The following is a 26,810-nucleotide window of genomic DNA, read 5'->3' on the forward strand; positions in this document are numbered from 1 at the left end:
ACATTTTCCGATGTGCCGACCCTTCAAGAAGGCCCCGCTCTTAACACACGGTCAGCTTCACGGGTAGCTGAACCTTACACTACCGACTCGGACAACCCCGACTCGGCACAGCAGAACAATCCGCTTTCGGACCATCCGACCTTGATACCCGATGCGACCAATCCAATCATACCTCGACGATCCGAGAGACTGTCGCAACCTCCGGAGAGGTACTCTCCTGGAATTTTCTTCACCGACGCCGGCGAACCGACGTCTTACGAAGAAGCATCGACATCTGTCGATTCAGCCACCTGGCATCTGGCGATGGAGTCGGAAATGCACTCCATTCGGGCAAACAAGACTTGGGATCTGGTCGAATTACCTAGGAACCGACGTGCTCTTCCTTGCAAGTGGGTTTATCGACTAAAAGAGACGTCTGATTCGACCACCCCAAAGTACAAGGCCAGATTAGTTGCGAAGGGCTTTCGACAAGAATATGGCGTCGACTTCGACGAGATTTTTTCACCAGTGGTGAAAATGACAACCCTTCGTTTTCTACTCGGCGTAGTGGCAGCCGACAACTTGGAGCTGATTCAGCTAGATGTCAAAACAGCCTTCCTCCATGGTGATCTCGAGGAGGAAATTTATATGGAGCAGCCAAAAGGCTTCGTGGCAACTGGCCAAGAACATCTAGTCTGCCGACTCAGGAAGAGTCTATACGGCCTCAAACAGGCACCGCGACAATGGTACAAGAAGTTCGACGACTTCATCCAATCGATCGGCTTCTCAAAAAGCGATGAGGACCATTGTCTCTTCACCAACACAGCTCAAGATGGATCACCCATCTTCCTCATCATCTACGTGGACGACATGCTAATTTCTGGACGCCACGCGGGCGAACTTGCCGATCTCATTCGGCAACTGCGGTTGAAGTTTGCAATGAAGGACCTCGGTCCGGCACGACACATACTCGGCATGAAGATTAGTCGGCATCGCGATAAACGACATCTTTTTTTGTCTCAGACCGACTATATCCGACGTGTCTTGGAACGCTTCAACATGCAATCAGCCAAATCTGCTTCAACCCCGCTCCCAATGAATCTTCGGCTCTCTCAGCGAGACTGCCCGACATCCGGCCCGGAGGGGGAAGATATGAAGTTGGTACCGTATGCACCGGCAGTCGGCTCCCTTATGTACCTGATGGTCGCGACACGGCCTGATATTTCTCATGCCGTAGGAGTCGTTAGCAGATTTATGCACAATCCTGGCCGATCGCATTGGAACGCAGTCAAGCATGTGTTCAGATATCTGGCTGGCACAAAAGACCATGGCATTCTTTTCGGTCCGAACCGAACCTCAGGCGTAGTCGGTTACACCGACTCGGATTTTGCCGGCTGTATAGACAGTCGGAAATCAACAACCGGATACTGCTTCAAATTCGGCAATGGAGCAATCTCGTGGAAGTCGAAACTTCAGGAGTGCACAGCGACCTCAATGACCGAAGCAGAATATGTAGCTGCGTCCGACGCAGCAAAAGAAGCTTTGTGGCTCGGTCGGCTGGCGCACACGTTTCGACAAGTCGACCATGACTCGGCTCCAGTTGTCTACAGCGACAGTCAAGGTGTTGTTGCCTTGTCGAAAAATCCGGTTCACCACAACGCCTCCAAACATATCGACGTTCGATATCACTTCGTTCGGGACTGCGTCATTTCAGGGAAAATCGGTCTAGAGAAAATATCCACAACCGACAATGTCGCAGATGGAATGACCAAGTGTCTTTCGGCAGACCGTTTTCGGTCTCTTCGGCATCAGATGGGCGTAACGACAAACCAGTCCGGTTAGAGCCGGACACAGAGCAGGATGGTTCCCGACAACCGACATCAGTTCCTTAATGATCGGCTTCAACTGTTCCGACCCGACCAGTTCGGTCTTCTGCCTTCGGACCCTGCCGACTCGAACAAAAACTGATATGTCCGAGAACCTAGGTTTATACCTGTAATCTTAGATAGCCCATGTATACGCCCATTACGGGGGAGTGTCGAATACAAGTGTATAATGGACGTATTCACACTATCCCTTTGTATAGCCCAAGTTTGGGGCATTTGTGTAATTAGCATAAAGGGTAGTTGCCCTAAGTCGGTCACTATATATAGTGACCTTGTAACCTTTTTGTAAGGTTGGGTGTTGTATTCTTTTTCTATTGAATAAAGAGTCTTTTGTGTCTCTCTCTCTCTCTCTCCCTCTCTCCATCTCTGTGCAACGACCTAGAATCTGTTATACGCAGGTACAGAAGAGAAAAGAACGCTTCTTGATCTTCCGCATAGACGACCTCGTCCCCAACAGTTGGATCATGTACACCTCCTCTTCTAATTCTCCTTGTAGAAAGGCGTTCTTGACGTCCATTTGATGGAGGTGCCGCCCTTTCGCCGCGGCAATCGCAATTACGGTCCGCACCATCGTCATCTTTGCCGCCATGGCAAAGGTCTCTTCGTAGTCGACGCCATGTGTCTGAGCGTATCCTTTCGCTACGAGTAGAGCTTTGTAGCGGTTTACGGAGCCATCGGCATTATACTTCACCTTGTAGATCCATCTGCATCCGATCGCCTTTTTGTGTGGTGAGGTGGAAACGAGATCCCACGTCTCGTTCTTCCGTAGTGCCTGCATCTCCTCGTTCATTGCTTCGATCCATCGCGGGTCCTTCGCAGCTTCCAAAAAGGTTTCCGGCTCCCGTACTATCGCTACCTTCATCATAAAGGCGTAATGGTACGCCATATAATCGTTGTAGTCGAATCGGCTTACGGGGTTCTTTTCACGGGTGGATCAGCAGAGTTTTTCATTTGCAGAGATGAGGGCTTTCTTAGCTCCGATTGGTACCTCGAAACCGCCGAACTCACTATTGAGTGAGTGAGTCGATTCATCGTCGTCGAAGCGATCGTCTTCATATTCCGCCATTTTCGCCTTGCCTTTGTCCATCTTCGGGCTAGGCCGTGATGTGCTTTGATCACTCAAAGGCTCTTTTGGTCCGCTCAGTCAGGTCGTGATCAGACTTTCTTCGAACATGCGCGTAAGGTGATCTTCATCCTTTATCTCTTGTTCGGTGGATTCCGGGTCGAACGGGGTCGGAGTCGAAGTTGTCTCTGGCGCGTACCAGGATGCGGACTCGTCAAAGACGACGTCTCGACTTACCCGAGATTTTCGAGTTGAGGGGTTGTAGCACTTGTACCCCTTTTGCTCCAGTGAGTATCCTACGAGGATACATTTCTCCGACTTTGGGTCGAGCTTTTGACGCTTCTCATCGAGGATGTGCACGTACGCAATGGAGCCGAATATCCGAACATGTGATAGGTTCGGCTTCTTTCCGAAGAATCTTTCGTGCAGAGTGACCTCGTGCACGCCGGATGTTGTGCACCGGTTCATTAGGTAGACGGCCCTATTTGTCACTTCAGCCCAATATGACTTGGGCATATGCTTCTCGCTCATCATGGCCCACGCACGCTACTTCGAGGATGTGCCGATTTTTGCGCTCGGCTACTTCGTTTTGTTGCGGAGTGTGTCGGCAAGTGAATTCTCGCCGAATTCCTTCCTTTCGGAGATACGTCGTGAAATCGTCCGAGAAGTACTCCTTGCCACCATCCGATCGAAGGCATCGTACATGTCGGCCCGTGGCTTTCTCGACTTCATTCTTGAAAATTTTGGAAGTGTCCGAACACTTCGCTCTTTTGCCGCATCGGGTAGATCCAAGTGTGCCTAGAGAAGTCGTCGATGAAGAGCACGTAATATCGGCATCCGCCGAATGTAGTCGTCTGCGCCGGTCCCCATACGTCGGAATGGACTACGTCGAGTAGACCTTTGCTCACGTTCCGCTCTTTTGGGAATGGGTGTCGGTGTTGCTTGCCGAATTGGCACCCTTCGCATACACCTTCAATCTCTTTCTCTTTGAATGTCGGGAGTCCGATGATGACTCCTTTCAATTTCATTGCTTTGAGTTTGTTGAGATTTATGTGGCCGATTCGCTTGTGCCATAGCTCTATGTCAGAGTTGGCTTTCGTGTTTTTCGCGAACATGGCGGATTTCATCTTGCGTGAATCGAGAATGAACATCCGGCCCTCTCTTTGTCCGCATGCGATAAGTCGGCCCTCTTTTTCGATGAAGCAACCGCCTTGATTAAATCGAACTTGCATCCCTTGCTCTACAATTTGGCCGACGGAGACCAAATTCTTCGTAATGGTCGGTACATGCAAGACATTTTTAATGTAATTTTGCTTACCTTCTTTTCCGAACGGAACATTGCCAATGTGCCGAATCAGGTGCGTAGTGTCGTCTCCGGTTTCGACATAGCCGGGTCGGTCCGGCTCTCGAAGTTCTCGGAACCATTCTTCATGTGATGTCATATGGTTCGAGGCACCGGAATCGACGAACCATACGTCTTCCGGACCGGAGGCACTAGTTGAGGTAGCGGCGGACATAGAGTTTGCTCTATGTTTCATCATGAACATTCCGCCACGGTCAGAGTTGTGCGCATACATTCCGCCATGATCTTCGTAGTCGGAGTTGTGTGCGTAATTCGTGAGTTGTCGACTTGTGGAAGCCGATTCACGCATCTTCTTTTGGCACTCTTCTTCGTGGTGGCCGAGCTTTCCGCAATAAACGCATTCGGTTGCGTTTTGACGGCTCGGGCCGGAGTGGAAGCTCCCCCTTCTTGCGAAGGTTCCTCGTTGGCCTCCGTTTTGCGGCCGAAATTGGGAGTTGTTGTCGTAGGTCGGACCTCGTCCGCCTTGTCCTTGGCCGAATCGGCCTCTCGCTCGTCCGCGTCCTCTTCCTCCATTAGAGTGCGTGTAGAGCATGTGGCCTTCCGACTCATTGCTCCTTGTACGCACGTGGTTTTCTTCGACCAATAGCATTGATTGGAGCTCAAAGAAGGAGGGAGATTTCTCCCGTGCTAGAATGGCGGTTCGCATCGCGCCGAACCGAGGTGCGAGGCCGCCGAGGCATATTTGCACCATCTCATCATCATCTATACTTACGCTTATTGAGCCGAGCGAGTCGCAAAGCTCCTTGATCTTCAAGGTGTATGTCGTGATGGACATGTCCCTTTGTTGAATGTTGTTCAACTCTTGGCCGAGTTGAAGCTTCCTCGCGGTCGTGTTGGCAGCAAAAATCTTTCGTAGATTTTCCCACGCTTCCTTCGGCGTCGTGGCTTCTCGAATGTAACCGAGCATGTGGTCGTGAACACATGTCGCCAAACAATACATCACACGGCTTACGGCTTGCTCCCATGTCGCGTATCCGGGAACCGCTTCGGCGGGTCGGTCTTCATGCGCTCCTTTGATGTAGCTCCAATAGCCTTGTCCGACAAGGTATTGGTGCATCTTGTACTCCCAAGATGCAAAGTTGTTTCGATCCAACTTCTCGGTAGGGAGAGTGCTCCCCATTTGAGTATTCATTAAGTCGATTCTTCTTCTTCTTCTTCTCTCTTCAAATGCGAGCTATGTAGCGAAGCTACGATAGCTATGAGCCGGTTCTTGGTTGTCGGCATAGAACACAACACACGATCACGATGAGGCGAATGGGCTAGATTGAGCTACCAAATCGCTCTGATACCATGTAAAGAATCAAGAGATGGATTCTTGTGAAGCGGAAGAGATGTGAGTTATGTGTGTGTGTAAGAGAGAGAGAGAGAGAGAGTGAAACACAGAGAATACGCAAGGTAAAAGTATATTGACAAAGGAGAAAGACTCAACATCCTACAAGGTGGGAGGAGGGTGCTTTATGTAGTCACCCTCTCTCTTCATTAACTACAAGACTCATGGAGCATGGGGAATGTGAAAGCTCATAAGTTATGTGTCATAGAATATGATTCTATGACTCATACTAAATACTAGAATACAAAGTGGTGACATAATGGTGACTCTTGACTGTTGGAGTGTCTCTTCACTCTCAAGGTGAGTTCACACACTAGACCAAGTTGAGCTTGATTCTCAACAACCCATTTGCATGGAAGCGCACATCGATTTTTCGGTAATTCACCCAAGTACCAAGTTTTGTTTGCCCGAATGGAGTTCATTTCCAACTCCATCATCAAATGCCATGTGGCCGAATCAACTGATGTTGATGATTCTTCTTATGACGTCGTTTCACTAGCACCCGTGAAGAAGATTCTAGGAGAGTACCTCTCCGGGGATTCGACAGTCTCTCAGATCTTCGAGGTCGCATCGGGTGTCTAGGTCAGATGATTTAAAGCCGTGTCATTCAATTGTGCTGAATCGGACGTTGTTGAGTCAATGCTAGAGGATTTGGCTACCCGTTGTCGGGGTAGTTGTGGTTCGTGCGGCGAAGTCACAGGAACTAAGGTTAAGGGGAGTTGAAGGAACTTTTATAAGGCTTGCACGCAAATGTTAGGAGGATTAAGGATAAGAAGAATAATAGTTTAAAGTAATATGTGTGAGAGAGAGACTAGTATAGATAAAAGATAGAGACAATGTATGATTCAAGAAGCAAGATAGAGACAAAGTATAATTTAAGACAAAAAAGTATATGATATGAACATGATGTATATTACGAATACAAGATTTTACCAACTTTACAATGCTTGATAGCAAGATGAACTCTTTCTCTACCAACTCTTGATTCGAACCCTTGGCCCCAACTTGGAAACACAAGCCTCTTCACCAACAAGCTAATTTATTTGTTTGATTATATTATTCTCTAACTTTCTCTTCTTGATTGATTCCCTCCCTTCCTTGATTCCCTCCCTCTCTTTATAGGTTCTCTCATGCATGTGATGATATGAGGGTGCATGTGATGCATGATTGCCATTTGGCCCACATGTGTTACATGTGATGCATGATAGCCATCATGCTTATCTAAGATCTAATGTATGAAGATAGACATGTCATAAGTACTTGATGAAAATATAATTATATACAATAACTTATCCTAATGATATATAGTTTAGACTTGGTGTGTGAGGTTATGGGTTCAAGTCTCTAAAATTTTACGCAATACAATATTTAAGTTTATTTGTATTATGAAGTATATTATTTATAATATTTTAAAAAAATAACCTAAGCTAGTGGTATGTACTTTGTATTTGGTATGTAAGGTTGTGCATTCAAGTCTCTCAAATATTACCAAATACAATATTCAAGTTTATTTCTATATCGTGAAGCACATCCTTCACGACACCGTGAAGCTGACCTCGTGTTGTGCGTTGGGCCTTTATGAAGGGTTAGCACGTTTGAGAAGACTACCCTTCGAACTTCAATTGGCCTTTTGGCCATCTTGTGCGTAGCCGACTCATTGAACACTACGTCCAAACTTCGGACGATCTATTTGTGCTCGGGGTCCCATAGTCAAAATCTGATCTCATCGTCTAGTCCATAGCCAAGGAAAATACATTTCCTGAACCTTGGTTCAAGCCTACATGGAAATTCAAAATGACAAATTTCCTGATGGGAAAGGGATATTGGGATTACATTGAAGGAGACATAGGAGAGGCTCTAGAGATCCCTGAAGAAAATGCAACGGCTACACAAATCAAGGCATTTAAGGATTGGAATCAAGGGGCAAGAAGGGTATTGCATTGGCTATCACTTAGCATCTCAGATTCAATGCTTGGACACATACAAGATGCTTTGCTTCCTAAAGAAGCTTGGGACAGTTTAGTGAAACTGTTTGAAGTAAATACAAAGGCAAGAAAACTTGAATTGAAGACTGAACTAAATACCTTGGAAAAAGTTAAGATGTCAATCAATGAGTATGCTCTAAAAATAAAGAGCATATGTGAATCACTTGCTTCTATTAATGTGAAGGTAGAAGATGATGATAAGGTAGAAGTATGCTTCAGGGGTTTAGGACCTCAATACAAAAGCTTCAAAACATCCATTCTCACAAGGGAGAGTATATCAAGTTTTGCAGACCTGGTTTCAATGCTTGTAGCGGAAGAAAGAAATCAGATTGAAGATACAAACAAAGGAAACTCTGAGACTAAGGGGCAAGCTCCCTACAATAGTGTTGGAAGAGGCCGAGGAAGAGGCCATTGAAGATTTGGTTCAACTAGAACCAATACTAATTATCAAGGAAGAGGAAAACAAGCTATAAGTGGAAGAAACAACATCAGAGGCAGGGGGAGCAATCAAGGCAGAGGTAAGCAAACTTTTTTGAGTGATGATGGTTGTTGGTATTGTAGGAAACTAGGCCATACACAGGCTGAATGCTATAAAAAGTAAAATGATGAAAAAAGAGGGAATAGACAACAGAATAACTATGCTTCAACTAGTGAAAACGGTGACAAAGAAGATGCTTTTGTGATGCAACATGAAATAGCAACAATGGCTGAATGTTCACAGAAATGTAATGAAGATTATATGGTACGTAGATTCAAGGGCATCTAATCATATGACCGGACATGCAAACTGGTCCGAGAGAACCAGAGATTCCTGGTTATGTACAGACAGATGATAATACTACTCATACAATCGAGCATGTTGGAGATATTCCATTGTGGGAAGAAAAGGGAAAAACAAAGTATATGTTGAATGTTATGCATGTTCCAAAACTTGCAAAAAATCTAATTTCTATTGGACATATAGTAGAGCAAGGAATGCAAGTAAAGTTTAAGCAAAGTGAGTGCTTTATAGAGAAACATGGAAATCTTATTGCAAAAGGAAAACGTCAAGGAAGAATCTTTGTTTTAGATGTGGATATGCCTAAAAAGATTACAGTCATGTTTGTAGGAGGAATGAATGTAATCTCAGATGTAGAAATGTGGCATAAACAAATCAGACATATAAGTATGCAAACTTTGCAAAATATGTTGAGGAAAAATGCAGTGGTTGGATTGCCTAAGTTGAAAAACTATGAGATGAGAAAAATATGTGTGAAGCATGTCAATATGGAAAGCAAAACAAGTTTCCTTTTCCTCATGAAGGACATATAAGCAAAACAAGTTTCCTTTTCCTCATGAAGGACATATAAGCAAAAACTTGTTGGATTTGGTACATACAGATATATGGGGACCAACAAAAAATGTCTCAATTGGTGGCTGCAAGTTTTATGTAACATTCATTGATGATTGCTCAAGGAAAACATGGGTTTACTTCATGAAAGAGAAGAGTGAAGTATTTGATTGCTTTCGTTTATTTATCTTCATATGCATGGTTCTAAGGATATTATGATTTTATCACCTTTGATGTACATAATTTTAGGAAGGGTATTTGTTTGAATGAGTTTGTTTTTAGTACTAGTACGAGTAATAAGTAGGCCTTATTGTAATGAAATCTTATTATGGTTTATATTCATCGGAGGACTTACATCACATACATTAGGTCTATGTAAGAAGGTTGTTTAATTGGCATTTCTCTTTAATAGTAATATTAAGAATATGAATCGTAATATTTGTTGTTTTGGTTAATCAGAATAAATTGTGTTTATTTAGGCAAAACGCTCTCAAGCAAAATTAAAACAAAACAAACATAATCATACACCGTGATGTACTTTTTTGGCTCATAACGAAGCACTATACGAAAATATTGTTGTTATCATTATTCAACAAAGTCAATGATTGACATGATCGTTGAACCCAATGGTTTGGAAATTATTTGCTTATATAATCCTTTTTACCTCCAGTAAATGATCTATTTTGTACCCAAAGGCCTTCCACTTGGGCCACGTCAAAAAAGTGAGGATGGTTTCTTTTGTTTACAAAAAATAAATCTACTCACCATTTTACAATTATGGTAGCTTATGATAATCAAGGTAAAATGGTCCAAGATCTTCCTTGATGGAAATAAGAAATGTTTAAATACAACACCCAATCGTTGACCTATAATTTATCTTACCAACTATGAATAGATTTGTGCAATATCATGCCTAGAGAAATTTCATACCACTTCATGTGTTACAGAAATACTATGACATGCTTGGACACAGAACCATTTCATCTCTTGCTTTTCATGTTATTTCTTAGGAAATAGTCTACTACTTCCCAATGAAAAAGATAAGCTCCCAAGGTGGAGCTAAAATCCAAATTAACACCAAAAAATAATAAACACTACGAAGACAGAAAGGCTCATTTTTGCTAAATCAACATTTGAGTATTCTCAGATAATCATACATGACAGTATTTGTCGTTTAAACTTATACTTCCCTCAACTCAATGTTGATGGTTTTTGAAACTTGAGGCAAACAAAGACACCATAGCAAATGCATCCAATCACTATAGTGAGGATGCTGCAACATGATCCATATCGACTAGGGCTCGCCAGGTCTTGGTAGCACCTCAGCCAAAACCGTAACAATCGGCAACGGTTTGGTTTGAATGGTTCAGTTTAGGTTTCAACGGTTCGGTTTAGGTTTATGTTTAGGTTTTTTAAAACGGTTCAGTTCGGTTCAACAATCAGAAACCGTTGTTTAAACGGTTTAATGAATCTTTTTTGTTTTTTTTTTATTTTAAACAATTTTAAATATTTGTTTTTAAACAATATTTTCATTTTTAGACCTTATTCTCACATTTTAGGAACATCTTTAAATTTAAAAAAATATAAAATAATGAAATATTATAAATTTAAAATTTAAAATTTGACCTAAGTGGAAAACCGAAACTGAACCAAGAAACCGCGGTTTTAATGGTTTAACGGTTTTCATGGTTTGGTTCGGTTCAAGTTTCAAAAAATTTTAACGGTTCGGTTTTGACCCTCTCAAACCGAACCGAACCGTTGCCGATTGTTAGCCAAAGGAATCCTCAGAATGTTGATTGTGTTAAAGGATCCATGGTGATTGCAACCTTCTTACCTAAAAGGGTTTGCAATTGGTTCCTTAAAAAAACTTGTTTCCTTACATATCAAGGTAAGTGTCCAAGCATTTGAAAGTTTACGCCCAACAAAAAGGGCAATTTATCAATGATGCAGCTAGTATACAAGAATTTAAATCAAAGAGTCAATATTTTTGGCAAATGCAATAGATGTTGGGCAAAAAACTAGTAACATGCACACAAGTTTAAGTAAAAGAGAGGAAGACTTTTAATGTAGAAAAATTTTATGGACCACATGTAGACAAGGTATGGATCACAGTTCTTGCAAGGTCATGCCACAACCCTGGGTGGATCACTAAAGGTGTATTACATTATCTATTATTATCTGGTAGTTGGACAATGCGATAACATTGTGACCATACTCATAAGAGACTCATAAGAGAAATACCCACATGGAAATTAGAGATCCCCAACCACATCGTAGTTGTGGCAAGCTTTGTAAAAGGCATAAAGCCACAATTCCTAGGTTGTTCAATAAAGGAACATTTCATATTTGCTAGAAATGTTGAATGATCACATTGTAATTTTTAGGACTATCTCACATACATTAAGGTTTAAACAAGGTACATTTCACATGTGTTAGAAATGTTCAATGATGGAGTCGTAATTTTTACAACTGACTCACATTTATTGAGGTTTAAAAAAGCTACATTTCATATTTGTTAGAAATGTTCGATGACCACGTCATAATTTTCAAGACTGCCTCACATATTGAGATTTAAAAAATGTACATTCACATTTGCTAGAAATGTTCAATGATCACATCGTAATTTTTATGTGGCCTTACATTAATGAGATATTAAGAGACATGTCCTCTCATATAAGTACGCTTGTATGCCTAAATCTAATTGTAACATTAATCCTAAAGTAACAATTGAACTTTGTTTCTTTGTTTCAAGTCAATCATCCTGCTACCCCCTATAGATGCGAAAAACATGCATGAGAACGGCATAAGTTACTGTTACCCGTATGCGTATATAGTGAAGAGAAGTCGAAGGTCGGCTAGAGTATGAAAGGGCCAAATGGCCGTAAGAAGTTTGAAAGCCGAATCCGGCTATATAAGGTGTGAAACTGGCTACAAGTGTGAATGCCAAAAATATTAATATGCAGAAAATATTATTACCGGAAATATGTATAAAGTACAAAATGTAAATAGTAGGAGGTTATAATTGTTAGTTAGGAACGGTTTGTTGAACGACAATGTAACCGCTCTATGCTTTCCTATATAAAGATGGCATGTATTAATGGAGATATGTACTAATGTAAGCAAAGGATAAGACAAACGATAGATCTAAATAGAGAGGAAAGAGAGAAAGAAGGGTGCTAATCCACTTGACCACCCTCGAGCGAAGGGATCGAGACGGACTCGAGCCTCGATCAACATCCCACACCACCGTCGTGGCGTCGAGTTGTACCTGGTGCTGGCGCACTCGTTACAAGAGTTGACCCACCACAAGAACAGAGTCTCGACGTAGTCAAAAGATGATGAAATGAGGGTAGCTAGGCCTCTTATTTATAGCGATACCCAACGCCCCCAGGCAAGTTCACACTTGGCCTAATGGGTTGTCTCAATCCCGAGGATTAAAAGTAATCCTCCCCTTCTTTACACTCTCGTTTAACCCTCACACTTATCCACGTGTATAGAATACTACGGTAAATTCTCACCATAGGATATTATATGGTCATGCCTGTAACATGTATATTGTACAAGAGAGAGAGGTTTTAATATAGAAATATCTTTTGAGTATATTGTGTCTACTGTATCTGTGTAATTTCATTTTTCGTTCAAAGTTTTAAGGTACTAAGTACAAAGCCGATCAAACATAAGCAAATCAGACAAAGTTAGTGAATAACTTCTTTGTTTATCAATCTTTTGTTGTAAATTTCCATACCTCCAACCACAATCTTTGGTGAAGGATATATAGTGATTAAGTATCCGACCCGGGATTTACCAAGAGGGTAGAACAGTTACTTACATGGAGTGGAGTCTTGACCTTTTGAGTGGCTAAATTATCAGTACATAAGTGCAAGCAATATTCAAGGTCGACATGAATAACCTAAATAAGGAGCTATATTATGCTACTTCTGGTTAGAAATGTTCAATATAATTATGTGTTTCCACCACACACATAGTACAATCAATGTTTTATCGTCCATGATGAGGCCAAATTTGACTTATGGACCAAATCAACATATCATCTTGCCACATTGAAAGATTTAAAGATAGGGCAAAAGTACATCAAAAGGGGCTTGAGACAAGATGAGGCTCACAAGAGGAAAATCATCAAATTCAAGATATATGAAAAGTTAAAAGATAGAGCAAAACTTAAAAGTACGACAAAAGGGACACAAGACAAGATGAGGCTCACAAGAGGAAAATCATCATATTCAAGATATATGAATGGTTTTTTCCCTACAAGAATAGGGATATCCTCACAAGACATAGCTCAATCAAGAGCTTACTCTCAAAACGATAAGGTTGAGGTCTGAGGGTTTGAATCTTATTTAGACGATGAGAGGCATTTTGTGAACCTCAATGGGTCACACAATCTATAAGCAGCCACAATCAACAAAAAAAGCTCTAGACCATTGCCTGAACAATCCAGTGTGCCAACACTACAACCATGTAAATTTGAATTCAAGCAACAATAGAGCTTGGCATCCACCACATGAGCAAAATCAATGGCGGACACAACTATCTCTACCCAAGCTATCAAGAGAGAATATTGATGAATTGTCTTTGTTATTTTGACATCAATAAGTTATCTTTCATAATTAACATTTTTTATGTTAGGATCAAAATATTACAATAATAATTTGTTCACATTTAGTTGCTTTCACAAAACTAATATTTCTTGTTACTTGACCAAAAGTATCACCCCTCATCTGTCATCCACTAAAATTTGTTGATTCCAGGAATTTAAAAAAGGAAAAGAAAAAATTTAGCTTTTTTGGGAAAAAAAAAACAAGAAATATAAGTATGATATATTTCCTCATCATTTCCAATTATATCTCTCATGTTGGCAAAGGAAACTTTCTATAGTGCCTACTTTGTAATTCCTATGATCATCAAATTGTAAGATTCTTAAAGCTTTTAACATTTCAAGCATAAGTATGCATTTCATTCTGCATCTTCATAAGCTCATTTGCAATTATCCCAACTTCATAAAAAGTAAAGGAAAAATCAAGATTGGTAGACAAGCCCAACACCAATGAGGAACACCTTAGTTAATAACATGAGCACAAAATCAAATTGGAAGAAACAACATTTTAATCAATTCCATGTTGCCAACCGATGATACAAACTATAAAAGTGTCGATAAGATGTGAGAATGTGAAAGTGCTAGGAAGGCTTGAGAAGTCGGATGATACAAACTACAAAAGCAATAGGTGTGGATAAGGTTTGAGAATGCCGAAGAACACGACAACTACAACTAGTGAGTCATACAAAACATGTTATGGTGCATGATGTCTATCATTTGCATTGGAGTGATGGTGATGATAGATGGGGACTCCACTAGGACGATCAAGAGACCCATGGGAGTTATGATGATAGTGATAGTTAAGGCCATTATAGCTACTAGGGTGGTGGCCACCATACATGACTTCCTTCTTAGAACCATGAATAGAGCTTTTATAGCCAACACCACCCCCATCTCCAACACCACCTCCACCTCTTCCACTTGAACAACTACAACTCCCTCCTTTACCAAAGCTAGAACCCCCTCTTCCATACCCATTGCCTCCGCGACCGAATCCAGAGCCATGCCCACCTCCCCCACAACTTGCCCCTCCACCTTCCCCATACCCTACACCACCTTCTCCATAACCTCTACCACCTTGGCCATAGCCATTACCACCTTCACCATATCCACTCCCACTTCTACCTTGACCATAGCCACTACCACTTCCACCTTGACCATAACCACTACCACCTTCTCCATAACCTCTACCACCTTGACCATATCCACTACCACCTTCTCCATAACCTCTACCACCTTGACCATATCCACTACCACCTTCTCCATAACCTCTACCACCTTGACCATAACCACTACCACCTTCTCCATAACCTCTACCACCTTGGCCATAGCCATTACCACCTTCACCATATCCACTCCCACTTCCACCTTGACCATATCCACTCCCACTACCACTTCCACCTTGACCATGACCACTACCACCTTCTCCATAACCTCTACCACCTTGGTCATAGCCACTACCACCATGGCCGTAATAGTCCCTACCATCTTGGCCATAATCCAATGTCTCAACTGCTTCCTTGGTTACATTAGAACTAGTTCCATGAGTGGTTGTATTGGGCACAACACCAGCACCATGAATCCCCACTACCCTACCAACAACATACTGCAATACCAATGCATTGGAGCTTAGCAATATGAGTAGAATTTGCATGTGTAAAAGCTTACTCATTGCTTCTTATCTAATATGTCTTCCTTGTAGATGGGTGGGTTTTATATAGAGCATTCAAAGAAAAAAAAAAGCTACGAAATTATTGATCATCATTCTAAGCATTAACAAAAAGAGATTAATTATTACATTTGCTTGCAACTTGAGATGTCTTTCTTTTTCCCTTTTTTAACTTTAGTTTTCCTATCCCCTAAGGTTGAATCATTATATAATCATAACTGTCATTATAATGTGCCTACATCCCCCCTGAAAAAGAAAATCATCCATCACTAATATTCTAACGTTAACATTGTAAGTGTAGGTATCCAATATTTGGTATGTGACAACTGATTCAACAACAATATGTCCATGAGGCAATACCTATGGAGCCAACTCTATATCTATACCCCAAACCAACTTCGATCATATGACCAATATATAGACCACAAAGATGTCCCCCACTAATATATAGACCATTTCATAAGCTTATCAAAGGATGAATCATACAAATTAGACTATCCTACACGGATGTATAAATGCCCCATTGTGCTCAGGGAGCAATAGAATAGGCCAATCCAGGGTTTTCTCCACCAACCAAAGATTGTATCAAGGTGAGCATACCTAGACCCAACTGATGTTGCAAGTTATGTGAAGGAGAGGTTGAAAACTTGTAAGCACATGTTATAGAAGTATATGTTATTCACCCAATATGGATACATGCCCCCTTCACCACCACTCACCATTACACATACATCTAGATTATGATGGGTCTTTTAGGAAACTGAGATCATATGGATATAATCATGATTTCTATCGTGGGCTAGAATTGAATAGTCAAGAAAGGTAAGATACTTTGTAAATTTGAATTGGGAAGCTAGAAGAAGTCTGAGTTTCAAGATGGATACACGATATAAAGAGAATGGTTTGGAAGATGGGATGCATTACACTTCTGAAGGCACCAAATACCAAGGATTAGGGATAAGGTAGAGCCATATATTTCAAACATAGCATTACATAAATTGCACCATACTACAAAACCATCTCCCCTCTTGCTATGTGCACACCATTCACCCATCCATGGTACATCACATCCCTTGGTTTGCAATCCACACCATTTCTGCCATTCCACCTGGCTCTCATTCTCGTTGATATGAGACATTGTATTGTACACACAACCACGAGACTTGTCAATTATGCATAGTTTTCTGTAAACAAGATTGTCATATATATAACTTCTTTTATTTTTTCATAAAATTAGTGGGTATACATATTAAAACATGGCAATACACAAGACCCTTGCAACCCTTGCTAGAATAATGAGGATCTTATGGAACGGTAAACAGGTTGAAGGAATCGCTAAGAGTAAATGATAGTAAGTCGACTCCTGAAAAATGACATTGTTGGAGAACAACATGGTGATAACGATGGTGGTGCAAGATGGCAAGAAGAATAGATAATATAGCAAAAATGATAAGAGGATGTTCAAATTCCCTACTTTCTAAGAACTTGCTCGGGCATTACATCGTTCATTTGAATATGGTCCAATCATGCATTTTAGTACACCATTAAATTTAAGGCATATTACCAAGTGTGTGACACCAACTTTCATTGAAATTAAGACAGCTTTGAAAAATAAAACCTCACCTACTAACATGATATATGTCTTGTAATGATACACATGTATTACATATGATAACATGATGTGCTTTTTGCAGTGATACACTAATACATATCTTTTATATATGGTAATTTTTACCATAAGCTAGCAATATCTTTTCCAATCAATATATTAGTTACGTAGCTAGGCAAGGTGCATGGAATGCATTGGTGCAACATGAATTACAGCAAAGAAAGATCATTGAATGGAAAGATAACATGGAGAAATGTATCAAAAACGAAAAGACCCCACATGCATGGAAGAACGCATTGATTTTCTTAGATTTCCAGAATTTTCTTGTTTTAACTCAATTGGGATTGTCACAAGTTGATTAATAGATGTAAAAGCTTCATTTAGGTTGTTCAAAGATTTATTGCACCAAACATCTAACATTACCCTACTAAAGTAAACAACACTTAATATTACAAGCAATATTAATATTGGTATCATAGTCAGCATTGCGACTATTTATTGACAGAATTAATATTGCAACCAGAGGAAAACCAAACAGAGCTTGTTTTGTGCAATCAAGATGGTGAGGTTAATGGCCACTCCAAACTATTTAGACGACTATTTATTGACAGAACTAACATTACAACCAGAGGAAAACCAAATAGAGCTTGTTTTGTGCAATCAAGATGGTGAGGTTAATGGCCACAATATTTAGACAAGGCATCATCAAAGAACTACAAAAAGAGAGCCAATTACATTATTGGGAACTAAAAAAATCACTAGGAAGTAGTTTTGCATTAGGTATAAGCACCAACCATGATGTACTCATACTAGAAAAACTTTACACATGCAAATGAGATGCTGAAGCTTGGGAAACCTTACAAATAGTTGCAGCTCCTAAGAAGTTCAATCAGGTAATTCCATTTATTGTGAGGTGACAATCACAAGATGGGCTATAAAGAAACCCCAAGACCAGCTCATGCAGCAGAGTTGCAAGAAATACAAATAGAACCAGGCCCAAGGTTCCGGTGACTCTTATAGTCCAAGTAAAACAATAATATGTTCCTTTGCTTATTAAATAGACTAAGCAAGAGGGATTCAAACCCTTGGTAAACAAGAGTGTATATAGCATTTCCAGAGCTACCTTTTAAACTGCTCGCTAACCCTTACTCAGTGGCACTTTTTGAATCAAATTGAATTGAATGAAAGCTGGTGAAGTGGCGCACATCAATTAAGTAACAGCATAAAGACTTTAAGCAGCAGTACAGGGGCAAAGCAGAGCTCCTCTTAAGACAGATGAACCACATATCACGTTTTTTCATACGATTGTGACAGTACAAAAGTATGTACATCAGGATGTGCAAGGAATTTAGGGACTTACAAACCTTGGAACACTTACTAAATTCTGAGGATAAAAGGAATGCTTACTGCATGTCAATAATTAACAGGACAAGCTCAACATCTACCAGATCTTGACATTCACAGGATATTCACCTACTTCCAATATAAAATAAAGAGAACCAAAACATTTTTAGTTAATTACTGTAAGCACGATGGTAACAAAAGACTAACTTCAGTAGAGAGTTTGGCATCTACATAAAATCCAGGCCCTCGTTACCATACCATATAGCTCCTATTTTCCTTGAACACACTCATCACTACATTATAAGGTTTCTATTTGCTCGGGTTATTCTCTCTATACACTTACTCGATTAGTTGGCCTTTGGAGTTGCTTCATCCCGTAGCCTTTTGAATTCTTCCATTAATTTTGCCATATCATTCTCAAACTTTCTCTCAATATTAAGTAGTTGTTCATATCCATTTCGTGCGCATTCCATTTTCTTAAGATGATATTGTGCCTTAAGCTCTCTTTTCTTAAGCTCGCAGGCTTCACGGTGACGCAGATTCAACTCAAGCATATCTATTTGCTCTTCTATTGCCTCCTTCATCCTATAAAAACAAATATCATTATCAGCTAAGCAATTATAAATCAATGCATAAACATAGGACTTTAAAATATATCCAGACACAAAAAGGTTAAAACCTAAATAATTGAACCATCATAAATCACTATGGCATACAATTACACAAGTCTCAACTTGAGTTATGTATCATGTATGTTTATGAAGGATGATGAAGGACGATGACTAACATTGATAAAATATTATCAATCATTAATCAATGATTATATATACATGCGTGAATGACTGCTGACCTAGCAAAACTCAAGATGACAACACAACTCTTGCTACTACACCAGACTTTCAATTGTACCAGATTAACCAAAACAACAAATATTACAATTCATATTCTTAGTATTACTATTAAAGAGCAATGCCAATCATACAGCCTTCTTACATAGACCTAATGTGCGTGATGTAAGTCCTCCGATGAATATAAACCATAATAAAATTTCATTACAATAAGGCCTATTTATTACTCATACTAGTACTCAAACAAACTCATCCAAACAAATACCCTTCCTTATATTACATCGAAGGTGATAAAATCATAACATCCTTCGAACTATGCATATAAAGATAAATAAGAATGCAATGGGTTCGAATAATTATGCAATACTTCGCCTGTTTTGGCTCTTGCTTTTCATCCTCCAGAATTTTATTTAATTGTTCACAGTGCTCCATCCGCCCGAGCTTGAACTCTTCTTGCTCTTCTTGCTCTTCTTGTTCACTCCTAGCAACCTTGGTTTGCAATTGCTTTATCCTTTCTCGGTATGTCTGCTCCATGTCATCCATCTGCAGAAAAACAAATAGTTTTGTTTCATAAAACAAACATTCATATAATTTCAATTATATAGAGGATAGAAGAATTAAGCATATCATTGTACATCATAATGAAATAGATAGTTAAAAGGTGGAAGAATAAGCAATCTTACCTCTCTCTCCTTTTGTTCATCTTGCTCCTTGTACTTTTTCCTTAACTCAGCAATTTCAATCTCCCTCATTTCCAATACCTTAGTAAATTTACTTACAGATCTTTCCAATGTTCTGCTAAGCTGCTGCTGCTTCTCTGTCTTAGCTTTGTAATAGTGAAGACGTTGATTTTGCTCATTCATTTTGTTCATTGGCTCTACAACAGCTGCTTGATATTTCTTGATTTCCCATTTCAGCTTGAGTTTACCTTAAACAATAGCTCAACCAATGAGTTTCAATATCAACAAACTACGCAGTACCAAATTAATCCCCACAAGTTAACAACCATATGTAGTTTGATTCTTTACGTACACCAGCTATAGACAATAACAATAAAAAATAGTAGTGGCCTGTTTATGAGAAAATGGCAATTTCTCAAGAACTTTTGTTGTTTACCAAGTTTTTGAAAGGTCTGGTCAGTTTTACAACAAAAGAAGTGAGCTGTAATATTTACCAAAGCATAAGCTACTTTCTATGAAGAATTTGATTTAATCAGACATTTATTATATACTTAAGTTGCTCCAGACCTCCAAACTTTTATAATTTCTTATAATCCATAGTCCTTCTCTTCAACCCTGATGACAACCTTCATCACAGACTACAGATTATTCACCTGAACAATGTCTGTTGAACATCTCCATATCTTCAGCAGTTGCCATATATCCATACAAGATCCTATCACCACCTGGTTCAAATACTTTCTTCCCAGGGTTTTCCCAGTTGCGTTTTCCTCTTTGCGAGTTCCAAAATTTTTTGGCAAGCCGGTCAGCATTGAAATATCCAGTCGGTGACTCTGCAAATATCACCAAACTCATTCCACGATGGCCCTGTGGACCATATGAGTGCTTCGCCTTCAGTGGACTATAGTCCTGGAACAAGTCTAGCAGCTCCTTGTTCCCCATTCCAATCCACTACATTTCGAAATCAACTTATTAGTAAAAGCCAATAATAGTGAACTGATTCTTGATCGTACTTGCATCAACTGACAATGAATCCCTTAAAATATCATGTTACAAACTGCATAATGCAAAGCATTTTCTTACACGTCAGAAATCATTTGTGGTTCATGCTCATACAAATAATGGCAAGGCACCGTTAAATCAATGTCCATAGAAGTTATTACAGAAACACTATGAGCACCATGCCATCTCCATAGATGAGGCATTAATAATCTCACTCCAGTTACGCCAATAGTTATGGGCAATACATATCAAACATGTGCCCACATCAAACCAACATATACTAATGTTTCAATTGTGTCACAACTCATACCTTAAAGAGAATTACACAAAAGATTACATCTCAACCTAAACGGAACTTTAAAATAACTAGATACAGAACCCTATTGCTAGCTTACAACTAGCTTCTTGCTATACTAACGAGATGCCAGGACTGCAGCTCTGATACTGCTTTCCTTATATGTTAAATCAGTAGAAGAATATTTAAGATTTATATGGTTTTTAATCAGTCAAACTACAGTTAGATAGCTAATAAAATAATGCCTAAAATAAATATCTAGGAATATGCACCTTCTCTTGATCATCCTTATGAAGTTGAGTATTTTGTATAACCACCATCGGAGGCCAGACAACATTCTGATCTTGCAATGCATCATCATGTTGCAAACCTCGCCATTTTCCAAATATCGTTTCAGAACCCCTAGTTCCCATTTTGCGCACTTCCAATTCTTCTTCCAAAATTTCCGCAAATTTTCTATGGAGGGTAGCCCGTGTTTGACGTGTTTTTGCATGATTAATTAGAGGCTGTAAGCCCCTATAAAATTGAATGGCCCCCACACCACTTTGGCAAGCAGGACAATGCCACTCACGTTCGTGCTCTAAAATCTGCTCATTACTGAATTCATCTAATGTTTGGAAAAAACTGCGAAAACACTTCTTCTGTTTTCTAGTATCAAGACTTTTGACACTTGCATCAGAATCAGATAGGTCACTTCCTATGTAGTCACTGTCATCCTCCAAATCCCTGACTGAACATTCACTATCAGAATCAGCAGGAAAAGGAATCTCAGCAATGTCTATGGGTGGATAAGACTTCACTAGCTCTGTCCTTGAGGTGCCTGTTGTCATATTTCTTCCAACTTCTGCAACTCTTAGATGTGATGCAGTTTCAGAGGGCAAAAGCTTTGAAAGGATGTTTGACCCACTACATTGAATGTTGTTTTCCGCTGCCCTTGGCCATGATGGTGTCATGTGATTGGTTTCACAGAGCTTATCGTGATTTCCTGCTGTATTCACTCTTGCTACCTGAGCTGGTACCCGGAGTTGAACCTGGTTTTCTGCTATGTTTCCTCTTACTACATGAGCTGGTGGGTTCCACTGCCTTCCATTAACCTGGTAAACGTTGAATTCTAGAAGTATTAGCATCATACGCCTAGATAAAGAATAACAAAAGAATCCTTAAAAGAGTTTCATTACAAATGAAAAAAACCCACCAAGTCCACTTTCATAACAAATATATGTCAAAAATAATTAAAAATCCATGGAGACCTAATATTCTCCTTGTGTACTAGTACTGAAAAGGTTGAAAGTTGTGGACAAGTCCCTTACCCAACCTAGCTTGTAAACAACCAGATAGAGGCAGGAGCAATATGTATATTCTATTTTAAGGTTCATATGTATGGCTATTTATGACAAAGAACCAATTTATTAATAGAAATTTTGCTGTGACAAAATCCTGACATGAAAGAGGCAATACACAATACGCAGAGTGCGGTATTATAAATTTGTATGGGATACTTGAGTGCTACTCTGCCAAAGAAACATGCTAATTAGTGACACTATGAGACACTATGAACGTCTCAGCACAATAATTGAAAAAATGATAGATCTGTCCTGAAATCGCTTAATGAAACCAGAAAGATGGAATTAATTGATATCAATCAAATTCTGCAATACGTTGGCTACACTTACCTATTTCCAATTACTTGATGTCAATTGGCTACATTATCTATTTCCAAACCATGATACTATGGATTTTGCGATTAAAAATGCAAACAAGAAGCCATCATCCAGGGACTACCTGAGAACGAAAAACTTACATGATGTGAACCATGAAAGAAGAAGAGAAAATAAGGGTATGCTCTGTACGAAATTGATATATGAAGATAATTTTGGAATGGGAGAAAAAGAAAGCTAACATTTTATGGATCAACAGGGAAGACGGGAACAAAAGCTTACATTTTGCAGATAATCATGGCAGGAGAAAAGCTGAACTAGTCAAAGAAATCAGAGAGGAAATCAGAATTGTTTAAAAATAAAAACTTACGTTTTCTGAACCATCAAGATGGTATGTATAGCTTCTTGGCTTCAGAGGAAGAAATGTTTGTCTGTTTCCATCATGCCCAGGGGCAGGCTGTGCAGAGATCATACCAGCACCAGATCTAGAAGCTGAACCATTGTTCACTGGAGGCAACAATTCGTTTGATTGATGATTTCTCGATTTACGAGAGCTTGACATCCGCCATCCATCATCATTAACATCATTATTCTGATGTCCATTACTCACATATAAGCTCTGAGAATTCATTGTTTTTACAGAAACCAAAGTAGGACCGGTTCTAGAAGCTGAATTATTGTTAAGTGGAGGCAAGGATTGGTTTGATTGATGATTCCTCAATTTACGAGAGCTTGACATCTGCCCTTCATCATCATTCTGATATGCATTATTCACAAGAACGCTCTGAGAACTCACTGATTCCACTGAAACATAAAGACTTTCAGAGCCAGTTTTAATGTCATCAGACATCTGCTGAACATCTATCATCTCTCTTTCATTTTTAAATGTGTGAAGGTGGCCGTTTGAAGCCAGGTGAGACATCCCAAGAGCATTACCACTAGTCACAGCTGCTCCTATCCTCTCTCTTTCATATTTCACATTAGATTCAACTGCAATCTCGGGCTTACTTCCGCCTTTGTTGTTGCGTTTCTTCTTCTTTTTCTTGTTCTTCCTTGGCTTCAAAGGTCCACCTGGATACACAGGAATACCTAATGTAGTATTCTCAACCGTAGCAATCTCTTCTTCTGCTGCTGCTTCTTCTTCTTCTTCTTCTTCTACTTCACTGGCCCAAGAATGCTTCTTATCATCAATAGCAAGTGCTGATCCATCACCGTTTGATAATGATCTATCAGCCATTGCTTTTCTCTTGTTCGAAATATCGTAGAATCTTTCGATCAGAAATGCCTTACTCAGGTCAAATCTCTCGGAAATGTAGATGGGAATGGAAATGTAAATGGAGATGGAAATGAAGAAACAGAATAAATTTATCTCAGACACCTCGGAAACAAACTTTAGAAGAAGAAGAACCTCTAACCACTGGACTTATAACACCTAGCAAAAGCAGAATAAACTGTTTAGTCAGGATAAACGCTCTCAAGCAAAACTAAAAAACAGAAAAAACTACCTACGAAAAGCAGAATGAGACGGTTCACTCAAGAGAAACGCTTGCAGGAATGGATACAGCAAACAGGAGAGGAAATGCACCTAGTCAGATGAATTTTGCAATCATAAAAGAAGCGGTGTTTACACGGTCTGATTTCGGAGATGGAAACCGCAAGAACAGCAACATAATGCACCTATTCAGCTGGGTTTTAGGAAACACGAAAGACACTCCAGAAGGGACTCTATCAGATATGCGATCTGAAAGAAGAGAAAAAGATGTGTACCTGAGCAGCTAAATCCCGAGGAAGCCATGGAAGCTCGAATCCTGAGAGACAGACAGAGACAGAGACAGAGACAGAGAGAGGCAAAACCCGCCAATGGCTCAGTGGCGACGGAGGAAGGAGGAAGCGGTGTGTCTGTCCGGTTTCACACCTGGGCGGACACTTGCCTCCCAAACCAATGTCTCGGTGATACTGTATACATATGTAGTTGTCTGCTCAGCTTCTCGAATCAATGACACGTGTGTATCACTTCGATCATGATGGCAAACAAACAGACAAGAGAAGTCGAAGATCAATTCGATGACACGTGTGTATCGATTTTATCACAATCGCAAACAAACTGAGAGAAGTCGAAGATCAATTCGATGACACATGTGTATCAATTTGATCACAATGGCATGTGTATGTCTATGTGTTTGTCCCTGTCTATGGTGTTTGTGTCCGTGTCTCTTTGTGTATGTGTCTGTGTCTATGTGTGCACCATTTCGTGGCATAGTTGGTAATGTCATAGAATGCACTGTGTCGATGCAACCCATGCGCCTGAAGTTAGTTACAAATGTAACTCAATCTCATCTATCTTTCATTCGTCATGTACCAATGGAAGTGAGAGCTATGACATCATGCTTGTTGCGAAGTGGCGTGTGCAGATGGACCAAAAGAAACATGGGAATTCAAGTTTACGATAGGTTAAGGGTTTGCGTAGTGACGAGTTCGAAGGATGTACATAAAACTCAAGCCAACCGTAGAAGTAGCAATGGGCACGGTTCAGTTCGGTTTCTTTGCCTTCAACCCAAACCGAACTAAACCAAACCAATTGAATAAAACAAAAACCAAACCAAACCTTTTATGAACTCTCAAGCAATTTAAATCCAACCCATTTAGGGAAAAGTTGAAACCAAATTGAGCCATTTAATAAAAAATTTAAACCTAACCATTTAAGTCAAATTAATTAAAAATCTAAATAAACAAAATTACACTAAATTAAATAAGCATTTAAGTTAAATTGATTAAATCAATAAAAAACCATTAAATTAATAAGCTATTAAGATGGAAACAAAAGTTAACCAAAAACCAATAAACTTGTAAACCAAACCATTTAAACCTATAAATCGATAAACTCAAGTTTTAGAACCAAACCGAACCGACACCCATTTATAAAATATCCAAACCATTAAACCATCGCTTAACGGTTCAATTCGATTTGAGCCAAAATTGTGCCCATTGCTACATTGAAGGTAACTCAAGTGACAAGAGTTTACCACTTGAATTATAAGGTTAAGGATTCAAATCTAGCTAGGGGGACATGGTACTATGCATATTGCTAGCATCATCCTTCCTTGCTAAAACAAGGATAGGTGCATCTAAAAGAAAAGGTGATATCGCACATTAAAAGAAGCATCATTATCCTTATCCAACAAAGGAGCTCCAAAATGCTTGAAAGTGAGGAATAACTCTCATTGTTGGTTTCATAGAATCTGGAGTGCTCCTTAGCTCTCTAAAATGCTAGAAATAGAGGAATAGAAGTTGTTGGGTTTGTAGAATATGGGATCGGAGCACCCATGTTTTTGTCAATGCACAAATTACCATAGGATAGCAAATGGCGCACGTGAGAGATTTACGACGACAAAAGACATCGCGGTCATTGATCACAAACTAAAATACATAATCGCTTCATGAAATTAAATCATTATATATTTCCAAAGACATTTGTAACGCATAATCATACACTGTGATGTACTTTTGGACGCATGAATCCAAGCACCATGAGAAAACTTACTAGTTCTTATCATTATTCGACAAAGTCAATGATTGACATCATCATTAACCCGCATCTGAACACCAAGCTTAGGCCTCAATCATGAAAACATTGGGTACATCCTCTTCAGAAATAGGTATTTGATGATACTGACTTTTAAAGTCAATCTCACTATATAGTTTAGTATTACCAATTGCATCAAGTTAATTATCAACATGAGCCATAACACAGATATGTTTTACCGTAAATAGCCTAGATTCAGCAACTGGCTTAGGGATTATGAGAGATTAATTTTGATGTTTGGTTTATATAATGCACCCACAACAATCATGCAAATGCTAATGAAGTGTTTCGTCTGGTGTAAGGATAATTTTTTGTTTATATCATGGATGATATATTAGGGTTCAACAAAACCCTAGATGAGAATTGTAAATATTTACATATAGTGTTTGGAAATTTAAAGACCATGCATTATATGTCAATAATAAGAAAAAATTCTTGTGAGTGGAGATTGTTGAATATCCAAGAGCATAACATTCATCGAGGAGGTGTGGATGGATCCTTCAAATGTCTCCTTAATCCTAGCTTAGTGTGCACCGAGTAATATGTCATAGTTGATATATTATTTAGTGCT

At 39.7% G+C, this 26,810-nt stretch overlaps 2 protein-coding genes across 51 annotated transcripts; both read right to left on the reverse strand.

The window, feature by feature from the left end:
* Window positions 1–14,049: 14,049 nt before the first annotated feature.
* LOC147867079 (uncharacterized) lies at window positions 14,050–15,231 on the reverse strand. 50 transcript variants are annotated; one of them, XM_087314821.1, is made up of 4 exons: window positions 14,953–15,231; window positions 14,899–14,919; window positions 14,788–14,811; window positions 14,050–14,724 (listed from the first exon to the last, which is right to left on the reverse strand). In XM_087314821.1, the coding sequence occupies exons 1-4, from the start codon at window positions 15,221–15,223 to the stop codon at window positions 14,246–14,248; spliced, it is 795 nt and encodes a 264-aa protein (XP_087170947.1). In that variant the 5' UTR covers window positions 15,224–15,231; the 3' UTR covers window positions 14,050–14,245. The 50 variants fall into 50 exon arrangements, with proteins under 50 accessions (XP_087170947.1, XP_087170948.1, XP_087170946.1 ...); XM_087314822.1 differs by lacking the exon at window positions 14,899–14,919 and having other exon boundaries at window positions 14,050–14,649; window positions 14,683–14,703; window positions 14,746–14,808; window positions 14,920–15,231; XM_087314820.1 differs by having other exon boundaries at window positions 14,050–14,649; window positions 14,683–14,703; window positions 14,746–14,808; window positions 14,899–15,231.
* A 3,088-nt stretch (window positions 15,232–18,319) lies between these two features.
* On the reverse strand, window positions 18,320–24,364 carry LOC147867080 (uncharacterized). Its single transcript, XM_087314824.1, has 7 exons — window positions 24,242–24,364; window positions 23,027–24,088; window positions 21,271–22,092; window positions 20,355–20,652; window positions 19,705–19,949; window positions 19,389–19,564; window positions 18,320–18,758 (listed from the first exon to the last, which is right to left on the reverse strand). The coding sequence occupies exons 2-7, from the start codon at window positions 23,891–23,893 to the stop codon at window positions 18,521–18,523; spliced, it is 2,646 nt and encodes an 881-aa protein (XP_087170950.1). The 5' UTR covers window positions 23,894–24,088; window positions 24,242–24,364; the 3' UTR covers window positions 18,320–18,520.
* Window positions 24,365–26,810: the final 2,446 nt, after the last annotated feature.

The sequence above is a fragment of the Azolla caroliniana genome, unplaced genomic scaffold (genome assembly GCF_043228905.1).
Source record: "Azolla caroliniana isolate FFs.n. ecotype wild unplaced genomic scaffold, voAzoCaro1.0.p SCAF_2, whole genome shotgun sequence".
Classification (NCBI taxonomy): Eukaryota; Viridiplantae; Streptophyta; class Polypodiopsida; order Salviniales; family Salviniaceae; genus Azolla; species Azolla caroliniana.